We start from the raw sequence: 15,351 nt of genomic DNA, 5'->3' as shown, positions 1-15,351 counted from the left end.
ACAGGAACAGGAACAGGGGGAGGGGAAGGAACAGGAACAGGGGCAGGAACAGGAACAGTGGCAGGAACAGGGCAGGAACAGGGGCAGGAACAGGAACTGGGGCAGGGGGAGGGGGAGGAACAGGAACAGGGGGAGGGGAAGGAACAGGAACAGGGGGAGGAACAGGAACAGGGGCAGGAACAGGAACAGGGGCAGGAACAGGAACAGGGGGAGGGGGAGGAACAGGAACAGGGGGAGGGGAAGGAACAGGAACAGGGGCAGGGGAAGGAACAGGAACAGGGGCAGGAACAGGGGCAGGAACAGGAACAGGGGCAGGAACAGGAACTGGAACAGGGGCAGGAACAGGGGGGAACAGGGGCAGGAACAGGGCAGGAACAGGAACAGGAACAGGGACAGGGGCAGGAACAGGAACAGTGGCAGGAACAGGGGCAGGAACAGGAACAGGGGGAGGAACAGGGGCAGGAACAGGAACAGGGGGAGGGGGAGGAACAGGAACAGGAACAGGGGGAGGAACAGGAACAGGGGCAGGAACAGGAACAGTGGCAGGAACAGGAACAGGGGCAGGAACAGGGGGAGGAACAGGAACAGGGGCAGGAACAGGGGCAGGAACAGGAACAGGGGCAGGAACAGGGGCAGGAACAGGGGCAGGAACTGGGGCAGGAACAGGGGCAGGAACAAGAACAGGGGGAGGAACAGGAACAGCAAATGGCAAATGGAGGCCGCTTTCCCCGCCGGTTCGTTTTTTTCATTCATACAGAGTCGGCTATTCCGGTATAATTATCGTAGCACCTGGGATCCTCCTCTTTTTAGTAGCAACCACCAACTCTCTGCTTTCACACAGGACTGTAAAATAGAAATATCTGGGCTTTGAACAACCCTTATTTCAGTCCATGCATAAACCACTGGTTAAGGAGCCTCTCGCTGCACAACAGGTGATATTCCACCCAAACTCTGTGTGCCATGGGCTCTCCAATACCTGTTCCTGCAGCTACCCAGTACTCTGTGTGCCATGTGCTCTCCAATCCCTGTTCCTGCAGCTACCCAGTACTCTGGAACATGAATAGTAAAACGTTTTCACAACAAAATATATTTCATTAAACTGTTGACAGCCCCTCTCTCATGTGGGCTGGAGAAAGGAATGAAGGAGAGAGAGGGGGAGATGAAAACACATAGTGGTGAGATATTCTGTAGCAAAAGGTAATGCGTCAGCCTATTAATTATGAAAAAGAAAAAAACAAATTCCTTATTACTAGGCTGTTCAGAATCAAATACAAATGCACTATAATTGTAGGCCTAGCCGCCCTGCACAATCAATGAACCAACAGCATCGCCTAGGCCTATACTTTCTCTCCCAGACTCATGAATAGACATTTTGGAACATAGCACAAGGTAACCAGTCCATCTAGTATGCATAATAATACAGTCCACAATCAAAAGGCGATTACTAGAATGTGTTTCATTTTTCGGTGTAAAGGCTAGACTAAGTATGTACCAAAAAAAAAAAAAGTTCTGCCATGAGTAATATGCGGTAGGCTATGTATTGTATAATGGCACAATTATTACTTTAATTCAGTTTTTTTTTTTTAAATGGTGTCGAGCTCATATGTAGGTCTACGCGTATGCACTATCTTCATGGGTGTTTTGAACAAATCATCACATTAGAAAGCACTGGCAATTTAATTGTGTTAGGCTTTGAAACAATGTTTTCCACTCAGTTTTCAACCTGTTGAATTTATTTCTTTAAAAATGTTAGAGGGACAATAGAGCCCTGAGTACCAGGCCATTAGGACCTGATGGAGGGACAATAGAGCCCTGAGTACCACGCCATTAGGACCTGATGGAGGGACAATAGAGTCCTGAGTACTAGGCCATTAGGACCTGATGGAGGGACAATAGAGTCCTGAGTACCAGGCCATTAGGACCTGATGGAGGGACAATAGAGTCCTGAGTACTAGGCCATTAGGACCTGATGGAGGGACAATAGAGCCCTGAGTACCAGGCCATTAGGACCTGATGGAGGGACAATAGAGTCCTGAGTACTAGGCCATTAGGACCTGATGGAGGGACAATAGAGTCCTGAGTACCAGGCCATTAGGACCCGATGGAGGGACAATAGAGCCCTGAGTACTAGGCCATTAGGACCTAATGGAGGGACAATAGAGTCCTGAGTACTAGGCCATTAGGACCTAATGGAGGGACAATAGAGTCCTGAGTACTAGGCCATTAGGACCTGATGGAGGGACAATAGAGTCCTGAGTACTAGGCCATTAGGACCTGATGGAGGGACAATAGAGCCCTGAGTACCAGGCCATTAGGACCTGATGGAGGGACAATAGAGTCCTGAGTACTAGGCCATTAGGATCTGATGGAGGGACAATAGAGCCCTGAGTACTAAGCCATTAGGATCTGATGGAGGGACAATAGAGCCCTGAGTAAACAGGCCATTAGGACCTGATGGAGGGACAATAGAGCCCTGAGTACTAGGCCATTAGGATCTGATGGAGGGACAATAGAGCCCTGAGTAAACAGGCCATTAGGATCTGATGGAGGGACAATAGAGCCCTGAGTACTAGGCCATTAGGATCTGATGGAGGGACAATAGAGCCCTGAGTAAACAGGCCATTAGGACCTGATGGAGGGACAATAGAGCCCTGAGTACCAGGCCATTAGGACCTGATGGAGGGACAATAGAGCCCTGAGTACCAGGCCATTAGGACCTGATGGAGGGACAATAGAGTCCTGAGTACCAGGCCATTAGGACCTGATGGAGGGACAATAGAGCCCTGAGTACTAGGCCATTAGGACCTGATGGAGGGACAGTAGATGGCAGTTAGTAAATTGGATACTGCCAATGCATGTCCAGAGCGTATAAAAGGAGATTACCGTGACTCGATGGTCACGTGGAAGGACTGCCGGTGTGGCGGTAATACAATCATCGCATCAGCCCTATTTACCAGTGTCAAAAATGTCATTTATTTAATTATTTAATTTCATCTAGATATTTTGTAGTCAAAGCGATGCCATACTAAACAGACCTACTATCAAGTTCCTCTAATAATGACAAGATATTCCAAAAGGTCAAAACATCTTTCAAAAACCTCTAACTATAACCATCAGTTCAGTTCAGGTTAGTAACCGTCCAGTACCTGGCGGCCCATCCAAAAGGCATCCTGTACTGGCCCAACCGGCTGCAAGACAATTTGGCATTTTTCAGAACCTTCTGTGCCACCTGGTGGGAGAAAGGAACAGAGTATGAGTGGTCCATTCTGATCTGACAATACAGACAGGGGTGATGGGCAGCAGTCCAGGCTCCTATTGAGTTAGCTCTGAGGCCTGCCAAGCCACACACACACACACACACACACACACACACACACACACACACACACACACACACACACACACACACACACACACACACACACACACACACACACACACACACACACACACACACACACACACACACACGCGTGTACACACACTAACACAAACACACCCTGACAATGGTCCCTAATGCAGTTCAGATTTTCTCTGTTAAAACCCATTACTTCTCCGTATAACAGAACAGAACCAGACGTGTAAAACCAATGCTTGTGGAGTGTTATTGTAACCAGACAGCACTTACGATGTGTATGATTTTATCATTCATCATGTGGAATAATCTAATTGACTTGTGTTTTGTGATGCCGAGGCCCCGCTACGGAGCGTACCTTGGTGGAGTCTGAGCTCTTCATGTAGGGCTCAGCACAGTGTGTGATTCCTCCCTGGAGGACCTTCTCAATGCGAGCTAACAGGAAGATATCTGGGTGTGGACACGTTACAGAGAACACTCCCTGTGGCGAGACAAAGCAACAGTGAAAACAAGAGTATGAGTGAAACATTGTTTTTAAAGGTTCTTCTGTGTATTGGCTGTACATGACGGTCAGACAAAAACATCCACACACCATTTAAAAACATTTAATATGCAGACTTAAATCTGTACAGTTAGCTACATTAAAGTATATCAATCATATTATATTGAAAGAGTTAAATAACTCAAAATATTCTATATAGATGAATATAATCTCTACACCTGTCTGGGGTACAGCATGGCCTCCTCAGGCAGACCGTGGACCTCTCTCTGCAACCCCAGCAAGGCGTCCCCACCCCCGTTCATGGACTGGCTGCTGGGGTTGGCCACCAGCTGTCTGACGGACGGGTGGTTCAGGTCCACATGGAAGTCTGACGAGATCTTCCTGCTATTCTGGATGTCGAACAGCGACAGGGTCACATAGAACGGCTCCACCTGGAAATGAAGCAACAGGAAAAGTGTCTTAGCTGGTGGAGTAAACACATGTAGAGGATGACACTAAATACAATGCTAGTCTTTGCCATTTATAGATGATACTGTGATGCCACAGAAGGTTCATGAGTTTGACAAGAGACTGGCTGAATGCCTTTCAGTGTACCTCTGTCAGGTCAGTGTATCTCTGTCTATGTCAGGTCTGTATACCTGAACAGGTTGACATGTTAATAATAATAATAATAATACATGTTCTCTCGGTAATGGACAGGCTGCCTGCCCTCCTTCAAACAGTGCCTTCAGCCATGACTATGGCTCTCGGCGGGTTACTAACCCAGAGCTCCCAAGCAAAAAAGACAAACAGCAGTGATGACATACGCCAGAGATGTGATCCCTCCACACCTCTCTTTGTCACTCAGCCATTGTTCCGAGCAAATACTGGTTATAAAACAATAGGATATCTGTCTCACATTGAGCACTGACTCATGGAGAACTAGGGGAAGGAGATCTGGCTCACAATGAGCACTGACTCATGGACAACTAGGGGAAGGAGATCTGGCTCACATTGAGCACTGACTCATGGAGAACTAGGGGAAGGAGATCTGGCTCACATTGCACACTGACTCATGGAGAACTAGGGGAAGGAGATCTGGCTCACATTGCACACTCACTCATGGAGAACTAGGGGAAGGAGATCTGGCTCACAATGAGCACTGACTCATGGAGAACTAGGGGAAGGAGATCTGGCTCACATTGCACACTCACTCATGGAGAACTAGGGGAAGGAGATCTGGCTCACAATGAGCACTGACTCATGGAGAACTAGGGGAAGGAGATCTGTCTTACGTTTGTTGTTGGTCCCTCGTCATTCTCCTCTACACAGCTCTGCAGGTTGAAGGCCAGGTCATTGCAATTGACCAAAATGCGCTTGCCAAACTTTTCTTCATATTGCTTTATATCTGGCTCAATTCCTGAGAAGTCAAGTTTCTAAAGAGACAAAAAGAGCGTAGGTTAGGTTTATTTTAACCATAATTTAGAGCTGGGGGATTGTCAAATACCTTTCTGAAAATTCGATAGTTACGAACCTGTGTGTCCGGATCCAAGGTGAACAGTTTCAATCTGGTCTCGTTCCTCATTTTAGATTCAATATCTCTTGCACTCTGAGGACAAGACATTTTTTTATATAAATACCCAGACCACAGCTTTCCTTACTAGGCAGAACTCTTTAAGCAAAAAGGTTTTTAGATCGAACTGCTTTAATCACTTGAACATTTCTCTTCATTTGAGTCCATCCGGAGTTGAGGTTTCCTATAACGTGCTGATCAAGACAGACTCAATGGTAAAGTCAGGTGGTGCCCATCACCACGGCAAAGCCTGTCAAGCACTCTGTCAGACATCTGCTTTGTTAGTTAACTGCTACCATCAGATTCCATGCACATACAGTATGGCTTATCTATAGGCTGATTGCTCCTCAAGGCTAACCTACGGACATGTGATCCTAGGAGGCAGTCAGATGTCCACCTCAGAGCCCAGGCTGTTCCAGGAAACCCAGCCGTTGATGTCTGCCCAAGTACTGAGTGCATCAGCAAATGGTCATGGAAATCTCTTACGGTAGCTTTCCACTATGGGAAAGAACCAGATATTGGTTCCTCTCCTGCTTTTGGTCGCTTTTCAAACAGCAGGAGCTGTCATTTGTCTGTGTGTCTCTGTCAGGTAATTTTTATTTTTGATTATATTTTATGTTCCCCTAACCCTACCACCCCTCCACTAATTGGAGTAAACTAATGGACAAAATCTCTTAGGCTTCTACTTCCAGATTATACATACTATATACAGTCGTGGCCAAAGGTTTTGAGAATGACACAAATATACATTTTCACAAAGTCTGCAGCCTCAGTTTGTATGATGGCAATTTGCATATACTCCAGAATGTTATGAAGAGTGATCAGATGAATTGCAATTAATTGCAAAGTCCCTCTTTGCCATGCAAATGAACTGAATCCCCCAAAAACATTTCCACTGCATTTCAGCCCTGCCACAAAAGGACCAGCTGATATCATGTTAGCGATTCCCTCGTTAACACAGGTGTGTGTTGACGAGGACAAGGCCGGAGATCACAGTGTCTCCTGACCCATCCTGTCTCCTGACCCATCCTGTCTCAGCCTCCAGTATTTATGCTGCAGTAGTTTATGTGTCGGGGGCTAGGGTCAGTTTGTTATATCTGGAGTACTTCTTCTGTCTTATCCGGTGTCCTGTGTGAATTTAAGTATGCTCTCTTTAATTCTCTCTTTCTCTCGGAGGACCTGAGCCATAGGTCCATGCCTCAGGACTACCTGGCATGATGACTCCTTGCTCTCCCCAGTCCACCTGGCCGTGCTGCTGCTCCAGTTTCAACTGTTCTGCCTGCGGATATGGAATCCTGACCTGTTCACCGGACATGCTACCTGTCCCAGACCTGCTGTTTTCAACACTCTAGAGACAGCAGGAGTGGGAGAGATACTCTTAATGATCGGCTATGAAAAGCCAACTGACATTTACTCCTGAGGTGCTGACTTGCTGCACCCTTGACAACTACTGTCATTATTATTATTTGACCATGCTGGTCATTTATGAACATTTGAACATCTTGGCCATGTTCTGTTATAATCTCCACCCGGCACAGCCAGAAGAGGACTGGCCACCCCTCATAGCCTGGTTCCTCTCTAGGTTTCTTCCTAGGTTTTGGCCTTTCTAGGGAGTTTTTCCTAGCCACCGTGCTTCTACACCTGCATTGCTTGCTGTTTGGGGTTTCAGGCTGGGTTTCTGTACAGCACCTTCAGATACCAGCTGATGTACGAAGGGCTATATAAATACATTTGATTTGATTTGAGATCACTCTCTCATGCTGATTGAGTTTGAATAACAGACTTGAAGCTTCAAAAGGAGGGTGGTGCTTGGAATCATTGTTCTTCCTCTGTCAACCATGGTTACCTGCAAGGAAACATGTGCCGTCAGCATTGCTTTGCACAAAAAGGGCTTCACAGGCAAGGATATCATTGCCAGTAAGATTGCACCTAAATCAACCATTTATCTGATCATCAAGAACATCAAGGAGAGCGGTTCAATTGTTATGAAGAAGGCTTCAGGGCGCCCAAGAAAGTCCAGCAAGTGCCAGGATCGTCTCCTAAAGTTGATTCAGCTGCGGGATCGGGGCACCATCAGTACAGACCTTGCTCAGGAATGGCAGCAGGCAGGTGTGAGTGCATCTGCACGCACAGTGAGGCGAAGACTTTTGGAGGATGGCCTGGTGTCAAGAAGGGCAGCAAAGATGCCAATTCTCTCCAGGAAAAACATCAGGGACAGATTGATATTTTGCAAAAGGTACAGGGATTGGACTGCTGAGGACTGGGGTAAAGTCATTTTCTCTGACGAAAATCCCCTTTCCGATTGTTTGGGGCATCCGGGAAAAAGCTTGTCCGGAGAAGACAAGGTGAGCGCTACAATCAGTCCTGTGTCATGCCAACAGTAAAGCATCCTGAGACCATTCATGTGTGGGGTTGCTTCTCAGCCAAGGGAGTGGGCTCACTCACAATTTTGCCTAAGAACACTGCCATGAATAAAGAATGGTACCAACACATCCTCCAAGAGCATCTTCTCCCAACCATCCAGGAACAGTTTGGTGATGAACAATGCCTTTTCCAGCGTGATGGAACACCTTGCTATAAGGCAAACGTGATAACTAAGTGGCTCGGGGAACAAAACATCGATATTTTGGGTCCATGGCCAGGAAACTCCCCAGACCTTAATCCCATTGAGAACTTGTGGTCAATCCTCAAGAGGCGGGTGGACAAACAAAAACCCACAAATTCTGACAAACTCCAAGCATTGATTATGCAGGAACGGGCTGACATCAGTCAGGATGTGGCCCAAAAGTTAATTGACAGCATGCCAGGGCGGATTGTACAGGTCTTGAAAAAGAAGGGTCAACACTGCAAATATTGACTCTTTGCATCAACTTCATGTAATTGTCAATAAAAGCCTTCGACACTTATGAAATGCTTGTAATTATACTTCAGTATTCCAAAGTAACATCTGACAAAAATATCTAAAGACACCGAAGCAGAAAACTTTGTGGAAATTAATATTTGTATAATTCTCAAAATAGTTCTCTTTTGTTTGTTTTTAATCCCAATCCTTAGCTACCCTCAACCCCTCCCATCTATCTCTGAAGACCATCCAGTTTGATCTTGTTGTTTTTAATCCCAATCCTTAGCTACCCTCAACCCCTCCCATCTATCTCTGAAGACCATCCAGTTTGATCTTGTTGTTTTTAATCCCAATCCTTAACTACCCTCAACCCCTCCCATCTATCTCTGAAGACCATCCAGTTTGATCTTGTTGTTTTTAATCCCAATCCTTAGCTACCCTCAACCCCTCCCATCTATCTCTTAACACCATCCATTTATTTTATTTGATTTACCAGATATTTTCTGTGATGTTTCACAAAAGTCCTGAACCTTTCAATTCTCATAGTTCTACCAATTGTAAAATAAACATATATTTTTTTGCTAAAAGTATTATTATATTACTGATCATGTAACTATGACTTCTAAAATCACCCAGCAGTGCTATTTGCAGAGTTAGGTCCAGGTAAATGTTGCAATTCTTCAGCAATTCCTGGACCTGTGAGCAAAAACAAGCTCCATATGGACAGTACCAAAACAAATGATCTAATGACTGTGTCTCTTCGCAGCAAAATCTGCAGAGTTAGGTAGGTTGTTTCCCCCATATATATAACATTCTATTGGTTGCAAGTATTTTCTATAATATGTATAATTTTTAAATGCAAAATTTTGAATACGCTGTCGTTTTGCATACCAATTGGTACTTCCCAACTATTTTGCAATCTATAAGGCAGAGCTTTAAAAAAAATTGGTTGTTAAATTAAAAAAAATATATATTTTGGAGATTATTTCATTTTCAAATAACCGAGAGTAATCTGAATAAATGGAGAAAAAAAAATCATTCTTGAGCATGGGGTGAGACTAATCTGCTAGACAACCAGTTCGGATTCAAGCATATATGACTGAAGCCTTTTGTGGTCTAATTTTGGTCATATAATTAAAATAAAAAACAGGTCTCTAGGTGTAGGCAGGGCCAGAAGCAAATAGGTCAACTGGGACTAAAGAGTTAATCAGGGGGATTTCTCCACAAATAGACAGGTATTTTTCCTTTCCTTGGTAGCAAGATCTTATCTATTTTTGCTCTGTCAGGTCTTACTAGAGATAGAAAATAATGTTTAAAATGGAGGTGTGAACCCCCCAGTTGAAGCTAATTAAAGCCATAGGTTAGGGGGGCGGCTGCTCTCTGAGAAGCCTGACTGACTGGCTACTCTCTACGTACTTACCATGGTGAAGTGATTTCATGGTGTAACTACTTTGTCTCATGTGAACAGGGCATAAATAATCATTCAGCTTGGGACCGACCATTAGTGAAAACAGGACCCACCTGAAAGCTGTCCATACTCCCCAACGAACTGTCTGTCTTTCCCGGCTCGTCATCTGCCACAGAAAAAAAAGGCAGAGCACCCCATTGAAAACAGATGTTCAACAATTCCACTATTTTACAGGCTACAACTCCATTATCACACCTCTTCCTTAATCACACACTACTAAACAGTTAAGTAGAGTAAACAGTGACTTAGACTGCCCCGAGAACAGCGAGGACAGTCAGAAAAACAAAGCAGGCCTGAGATCAGATCCTAGAGCCCTTATGGGAACCACTGGGTTATTTTACCCCTAGGAAAGCGTGATTACTAAAACGTAGTGAGAGTTAACGGTGTTCTTTCCTCCTGGCTCAGGCCTCAGATCAGATTAAACTCCTGGGTGGTCCTCCAGCTCCACCATCATCAGATTAGAAGGAGATGTCTTGTGAACACAGAGTTCACATTTACAGACAAGACTGTTAATGATGTGTGTTTAGCTTGTACAGGAACTAGTACCATTATCATCATCTCTGTCTTCTCCAGTCTGGCTCCAAGGTGTTTTCAACTACTCAACTACAACTACAGCTTTATGCTAGCTATGCCCCGCAACAGGGTTATTTACATGGGCGGTTGATGAAAGAATGTACTTAGGCAGACTGTATTTACACATGGCTTCTCTTGGCCCGACAGGCAGACAAGTGTACTGCAGTGAACCCTGGGAGGTTTTCTTTGTATTGCTGACACTTTGAGAAGCACATTCTCCTTGAACTAGGGGTTTTGTTGAAAGAGCCTTTACACAGAAATCTTTGTCTCCACTCTTAACTCCCATCCTTGAACTCTGAAAACACACACACACACACGCACAGCACGACCGGCACAGCACACATGCACATCACACACACAGACACGCATGGGCTCACACGCCCTCACACACACACACACGTCATACACACACACACACACCGTCGGGGATGTCCCCGTTCCTCTTCTCCTGCATGGCGATCTCAAAGCTGCTGTGGAGGATCTTGTTGAGAGTGCTGATCCAGTCCTCCATCTCTCCCTCGCTGTCGGCAGCCAGCAGGTACGTGCTCTTGTCCTGCATCTTCAGCTCAAAGGCAAAGCGCCGCACCCTGTTATTCTGCAGACAGACACAGAGGAGAGGAGAGGAGAGGAGAGGAGAGGAGAGGAGAGGAGAGGAGAGGAGAGGACATCATTGTTTAGGTAATGCTGTAGTGGAGGGAAGGTTGCTAAGGAAATGCAACAGAGGATCAACTACAATATGAGGACTGTGCTCTGATCTCTAGAAAAAGCAATGCCGTATCATCCCAGAAAACAGCATGTATTTATTTTATTTTTTATTTCACCTTTATTTAACCAGGTAGGCTAGTTGAGAACAAGTTCTCATTTGCAACTGCAACCTGGCCAAGATAAAGCGTAGCAATTCGACACATACAGTGCCTTGCGAAAGTATTTGGCCCCCTTGAACTTTGCAACCTTTTGCCACATTTCAGGCTTCAAACAAAGATATAAAACGGTATTTCTTTGTGAAGAATCAACAACAAGTGGGACAAAATCATGAAGTGGAACTACATTTATTGGATATTTCAAACTTTTTTAACAAATCAAAAACTGAAAAATTGGGCGTGCAAAATTATTCAGCCCCTTTACTTTCAGTGCAGCAAACTCTCTCCAGAAGTTCAGTGAGGATCTCTGAATGATCCAATGTTGACCTAAATGACTAATGATGATAAATACAATCCACCTGTGTGTAATCAAGTCTCCGTATGAATGCACCTGCACTGTGATAGTCTCAGAGGTCCGTTAAAAGCACAGAGAGCATCATGAAGAACAAGGAACACACAAGGCAGGTCCGCGATACTGTTGTGAAGAAGTTTAAAGCTGGATTTGGATACAAAAAGATTTCCCAAGCTTTAAACATCCCAGGGAGCACTGTGCAAGCGATAATACTGAAATGGAAGGAGTATCAGACCACTGCAAATCTACCAAGACCTGGCCGTCCCTCTAAACTTTCAGCTCATACAAGAAGAAGACTGATCAGAGATGCAGCCAAGAGGCCCATGATCACTCTGGATGAACTGCAGAGATCTACAGCTGAGGTGGGAGACTCTGTCCATAGGACAACAATCAGTCGTATATTGCACAAATCTGGCCTTTATGGAAGAGTGGCAAGAAGAAAGCCATTTCTTAAAGATATCCATAAAAAGTGTCATTTAAAGTTTGCCACAAGCCACCTGGGAGACACACCAAACATGTGGAAGAAGGTGCTCTGGTCAGATGAAACCAAAATTGAACCTTTTGGCAACAATGCAAAACGTTATGTTTGGCGTAAAAGCAACACAGCTCATCACCCTGAACACACCATCCCCACTGTCAAACATGGTGGTGGCAGCATTATGGTTTGGGCCTGCTTTTCTTCAGCAGGGAAGATGGTTAAAATTGATGGGAAGATGGATGGAGCCAAATACAGGACCATTCTGGAAGAAAACCTGATGGGGTCTGCAAAAGACCTGAGACTGGGACGGAGATTTGTCTTCCAACAAGACAATGATCCAAAACATAAAGCAAAATCTACAATGGAATGGTTCAAAAATAAACATATCCAGGTGTTAGAATGGCCAAGTCAAAGTCCAGACCTGAATCCAATTGAGAATCTGTGGAAAGAACTGAAAACTGCCGTTCACAAATGCTCTCCATACAATCTCACTGAGCTCGAGCTGTTTTGCAAGGAGGAATGGGAAAAAATTTCAGTCTCTCGATGTGCAAAACTGATAGAGACATACCCCAAGCGAGTTACAGCTGTAATCGCAGCAAAAGGTGGCGCTACAAAGTATTAACTTAAGGGGGCTGAATAATTTTGCACGCCCAATTTTTCAGTTTTTGATTTGTTAAAAAAGTTTGAAATATCCAATAAATGTCGTTCCACTTCATGATTGTGTCCCACTTGTTGTTGATTCTTCACAAAAAAATGCAGTTTTATATCTTTATGTTTGAAGCCTGAAATGTGGCAAAAGGTCGCAAACTTCAAGGGGGCCAAATACTTTCGCAAGGCACTGTACAACAACACAGAGTTACACATGGAATAAACAAAACAGTCAATAATACAGTAGAACAAAAGAAAACAAAAAGTCTATATACAGTGGGTGCAAATGAGGTAAGTTATGGAAATAAATAGGCCATGGTGGCGAAGTAATTACAATATTGCAATTAAACACTGGAATGGTAGCTCTGACAGCTGGTGCTTAAAGCCAGTAAGGGAGATGTGAGTCTCCAGCTTCAGAGATTTTTGCAATTCGTTCCAGTCATGGGCAGCAGAGAACTGGAAGGAAAGACGACCAAAGGAGTAATTGGCTTTGGGGATGACCAGTGAGATATAGCTACTAGAGCGGTTGCTAGGAGTGGGTGCTGCTATGGTGACCAGTGAGCTGAGATAATGCGGGGCTTTACCTAGCAGAGACTGGGAGAGACTCTCACCTGGAAGGAGAGTTTACAGTCTAACCAGACACCCAGGTATTTGTAGTTGTCCACGTATTCTAAGTCAGAGCCGTCCAGAGTAGTGATGCTGGACGGGCGAGCAGGTGTGGGCAGTGATCGATTGAATAGCATGCATTTAGTTTTACTTGCGTTTAAGAGCAGTTGGAGGCCACGGAAGGAGAGTTGTATGGCATTGAAGCTCGTCTGGAGGTTAGTTAACACAGTGTCAGAGAAGGGGCCAGAAGAAAACAGAATGGTGTCATCTGCGTACAGGTGGATCAGAGAATCACCAGCAGCAAGAGCAACATCATTGATGTATACAGAAAATAGAGTCGGCCCGAGAATTGAACCCTGTGGCACACCCATAGAGACTGTCAGAGGTCCGGACAACAGGCCCTCCGATTTGACACATCAGCTATCTGGATTTGGGTAAAGGAGAAATGGTGGGGGCTTTGGCGGGTTGCTGTGGAGGGTGCCGGGCAGTTGACCGTGGTAGGGGTAGCCAGGTGGAAAACATGGGCAGCCGTAGAGAAATGCTTATTGAAATTCTCAATTATAGTGGATTTATCGGTGGTGACAGTTTCCTAGCCTCAGAGCAGTGGGCAGCTGGGAGGAGGTGCTCTTATTCTCCATGGACTTTACAGTGTCCCAGAACTTTTTTGAGTTAGTACTACAGGATGCAAATCTGTTTGAAAAAGCTTGCCTTAGCTTTTCTAACTGCCTGTGTATATTTGTTCCTAACGTCCCTAAAAAGTTGCATATCACTGGGGCTATTCGATGCTAATGCAGAACGCCACAGGATGTTTTTGTGCTGGTCAAGGGCAGACAGGTCTGGAGTGAACCAAGGACTATATCTATATCTATCTATAAGTTCCACATTTTTTGAGAGGGGCATGCTTATTTAAGATGGTGAGCAAGGCACTTTTAAAGAATAAAGCATGAATGGGGCAGCAGGGTCGCCTACTGGTTAGAGCATTGGACTAGTACCCGAAAGGTTGCAAGTTCAAATCCCCGAGCTGACAAAGTACAAAGCTGTTGTTCTGCCCCTGAACAGGCAGTTAACCCACTGTTCCTAGGCCGTCATTGAAAATAAGAATTTGTTCTTAACTGACTTGCCTAGTTAAATAAAGGTTAAATATATATTTTTTAAATGTAGGTATTTTTAAAAAAGAGGATGATTACAGTGTGTGCAGGTCAAGTGTGAGTGTGTGTTTCTTACAGTCTAAAATAAAATGTCCAACTGTGATTAAAATACAAATAAAACAGGTCAAAATGTTCTGATCCACCTTCCAAAGTTAACATCTAATATATTGGCAAGCCACCAGAAGGCAGCTGCTGCTTGGTTTTATGATCTGTTTCATGGGACTATGAAGAGAGAGCGTTACTGGAAACAACAATCCTCTCCCCCCAGTATAAATTGCATTGACTTTTTAACTTTTGACTTGAGATTTTGTAATAACTACCACAACTGATCAATTGATGTCGTATCTATTTACACATTAAAGGGTAAGAAAACACAGGGAAACAGTTGTGCACATATTTGACAACAATAACATCATTATCCATCTTTCCGGTACTTAGGAAAGCTTAAAAAAAATGATTATTTGTGTTGGTTAGAGAGACACAGAAGGGAATAAACCAACTGAGTGAACACACAGAGGAGCAAGGTGCTAGGTAGAAAGTATTTCCATATGCGCAACAAAGAGCGTAGTGCTGCCAGCACTGCAGCTGAGCTCTTATAAAGGGACTGAGTCTGCCAGCAGCACTGCAGCTGAGCCCTTATAAAGGGACTGAGTCTGCCAGCAGCACTGCAGCTGAGCCCTTATAAAGGGACTGAGTCGGCCAGCAGCACTGCACCGTGGAGTTGACCTATGGCCCTCAATCAGCCAGAAAGAATGATGTCACTACCTCAGGTCGGCCTCAGATCGTCTCAGTTACATACCTCCAGAAGCTGGTGATTCAGTAGTATTCAACTGGTATACAATATTCAGTAAGAAGTTTCCAGAATTGTTATTTTTACATAAGCAATGTTTTGGTCATCAACCTTATGGTCCAGTTCAGTTGTGGAGCCATAGGTTTACCGTCTGTACCTCTAAAAAGACGAGCTATT

At 44.7% G+C, this 15,351-nt stretch overlaps 1 protein-coding gene across 14 annotated transcripts in view; it reads right to left on the bottom strand.

Moving 5' to 3' along the window:
* Window positions 1-15,351, bottom strand: part of LOC118386441 (dedicator of cytokinesis protein 9-like) — a 195,835-nt gene that overhangs the window by 64,158 nt on the left and 116,326 nt on the right. For all 14 annotated transcript variants that reach the window (XR_008140215.1, XM_052523007.1, XM_052523015.1 and 11 more), the window contains exons 8-14: window positions 10,713-10,887; window positions 9,773-9,825; window positions 5,371-5,445; window positions 5,132-5,272; window positions 4,076-4,288; window positions 3,714-3,836; window positions 3,147-3,229 (exon numbers count right to left, since the gene is read on the bottom strand). Coding sequence is in view for 13 of the 14 variants with exons in the window: in XM_052523007.1 (XP_052378967.1) it covers window positions 3,147-3,229; window positions 3,714-3,836; window positions 4,076-4,288; window positions 5,132-5,272; window positions 5,371-5,445; window positions 9,773-9,825; window positions 10,713-10,887 (863 nt within the window). In the remaining variant the exon portion in view is untranslated. The remainder of the gene's footprint in view (window positions 1-3,146; window positions 3,230-3,713; window positions 3,837-4,075; window positions 4,289-5,131; window positions 5,273-5,370; window positions 5,446-9,772; window positions 9,826-10,712; window positions 10,888-15,351) is intronic.

This window comes from Oncorhynchus keta, chromosome 7, assembly GCF_023373465.1.
Source record: "Oncorhynchus keta strain PuntledgeMale-10-30-2019 chromosome 7, Oket_V2, whole genome shotgun sequence".
Lineage (NCBI taxonomy): Eukaryota > Metazoa > Chordata > Actinopteri > Salmoniformes > Salmonidae > Oncorhynchus > Oncorhynchus keta.
Note: the sequence above shows the minus strand (reverse complement) of the source record. Positions and strands in the feature narration are given on the sequence as shown.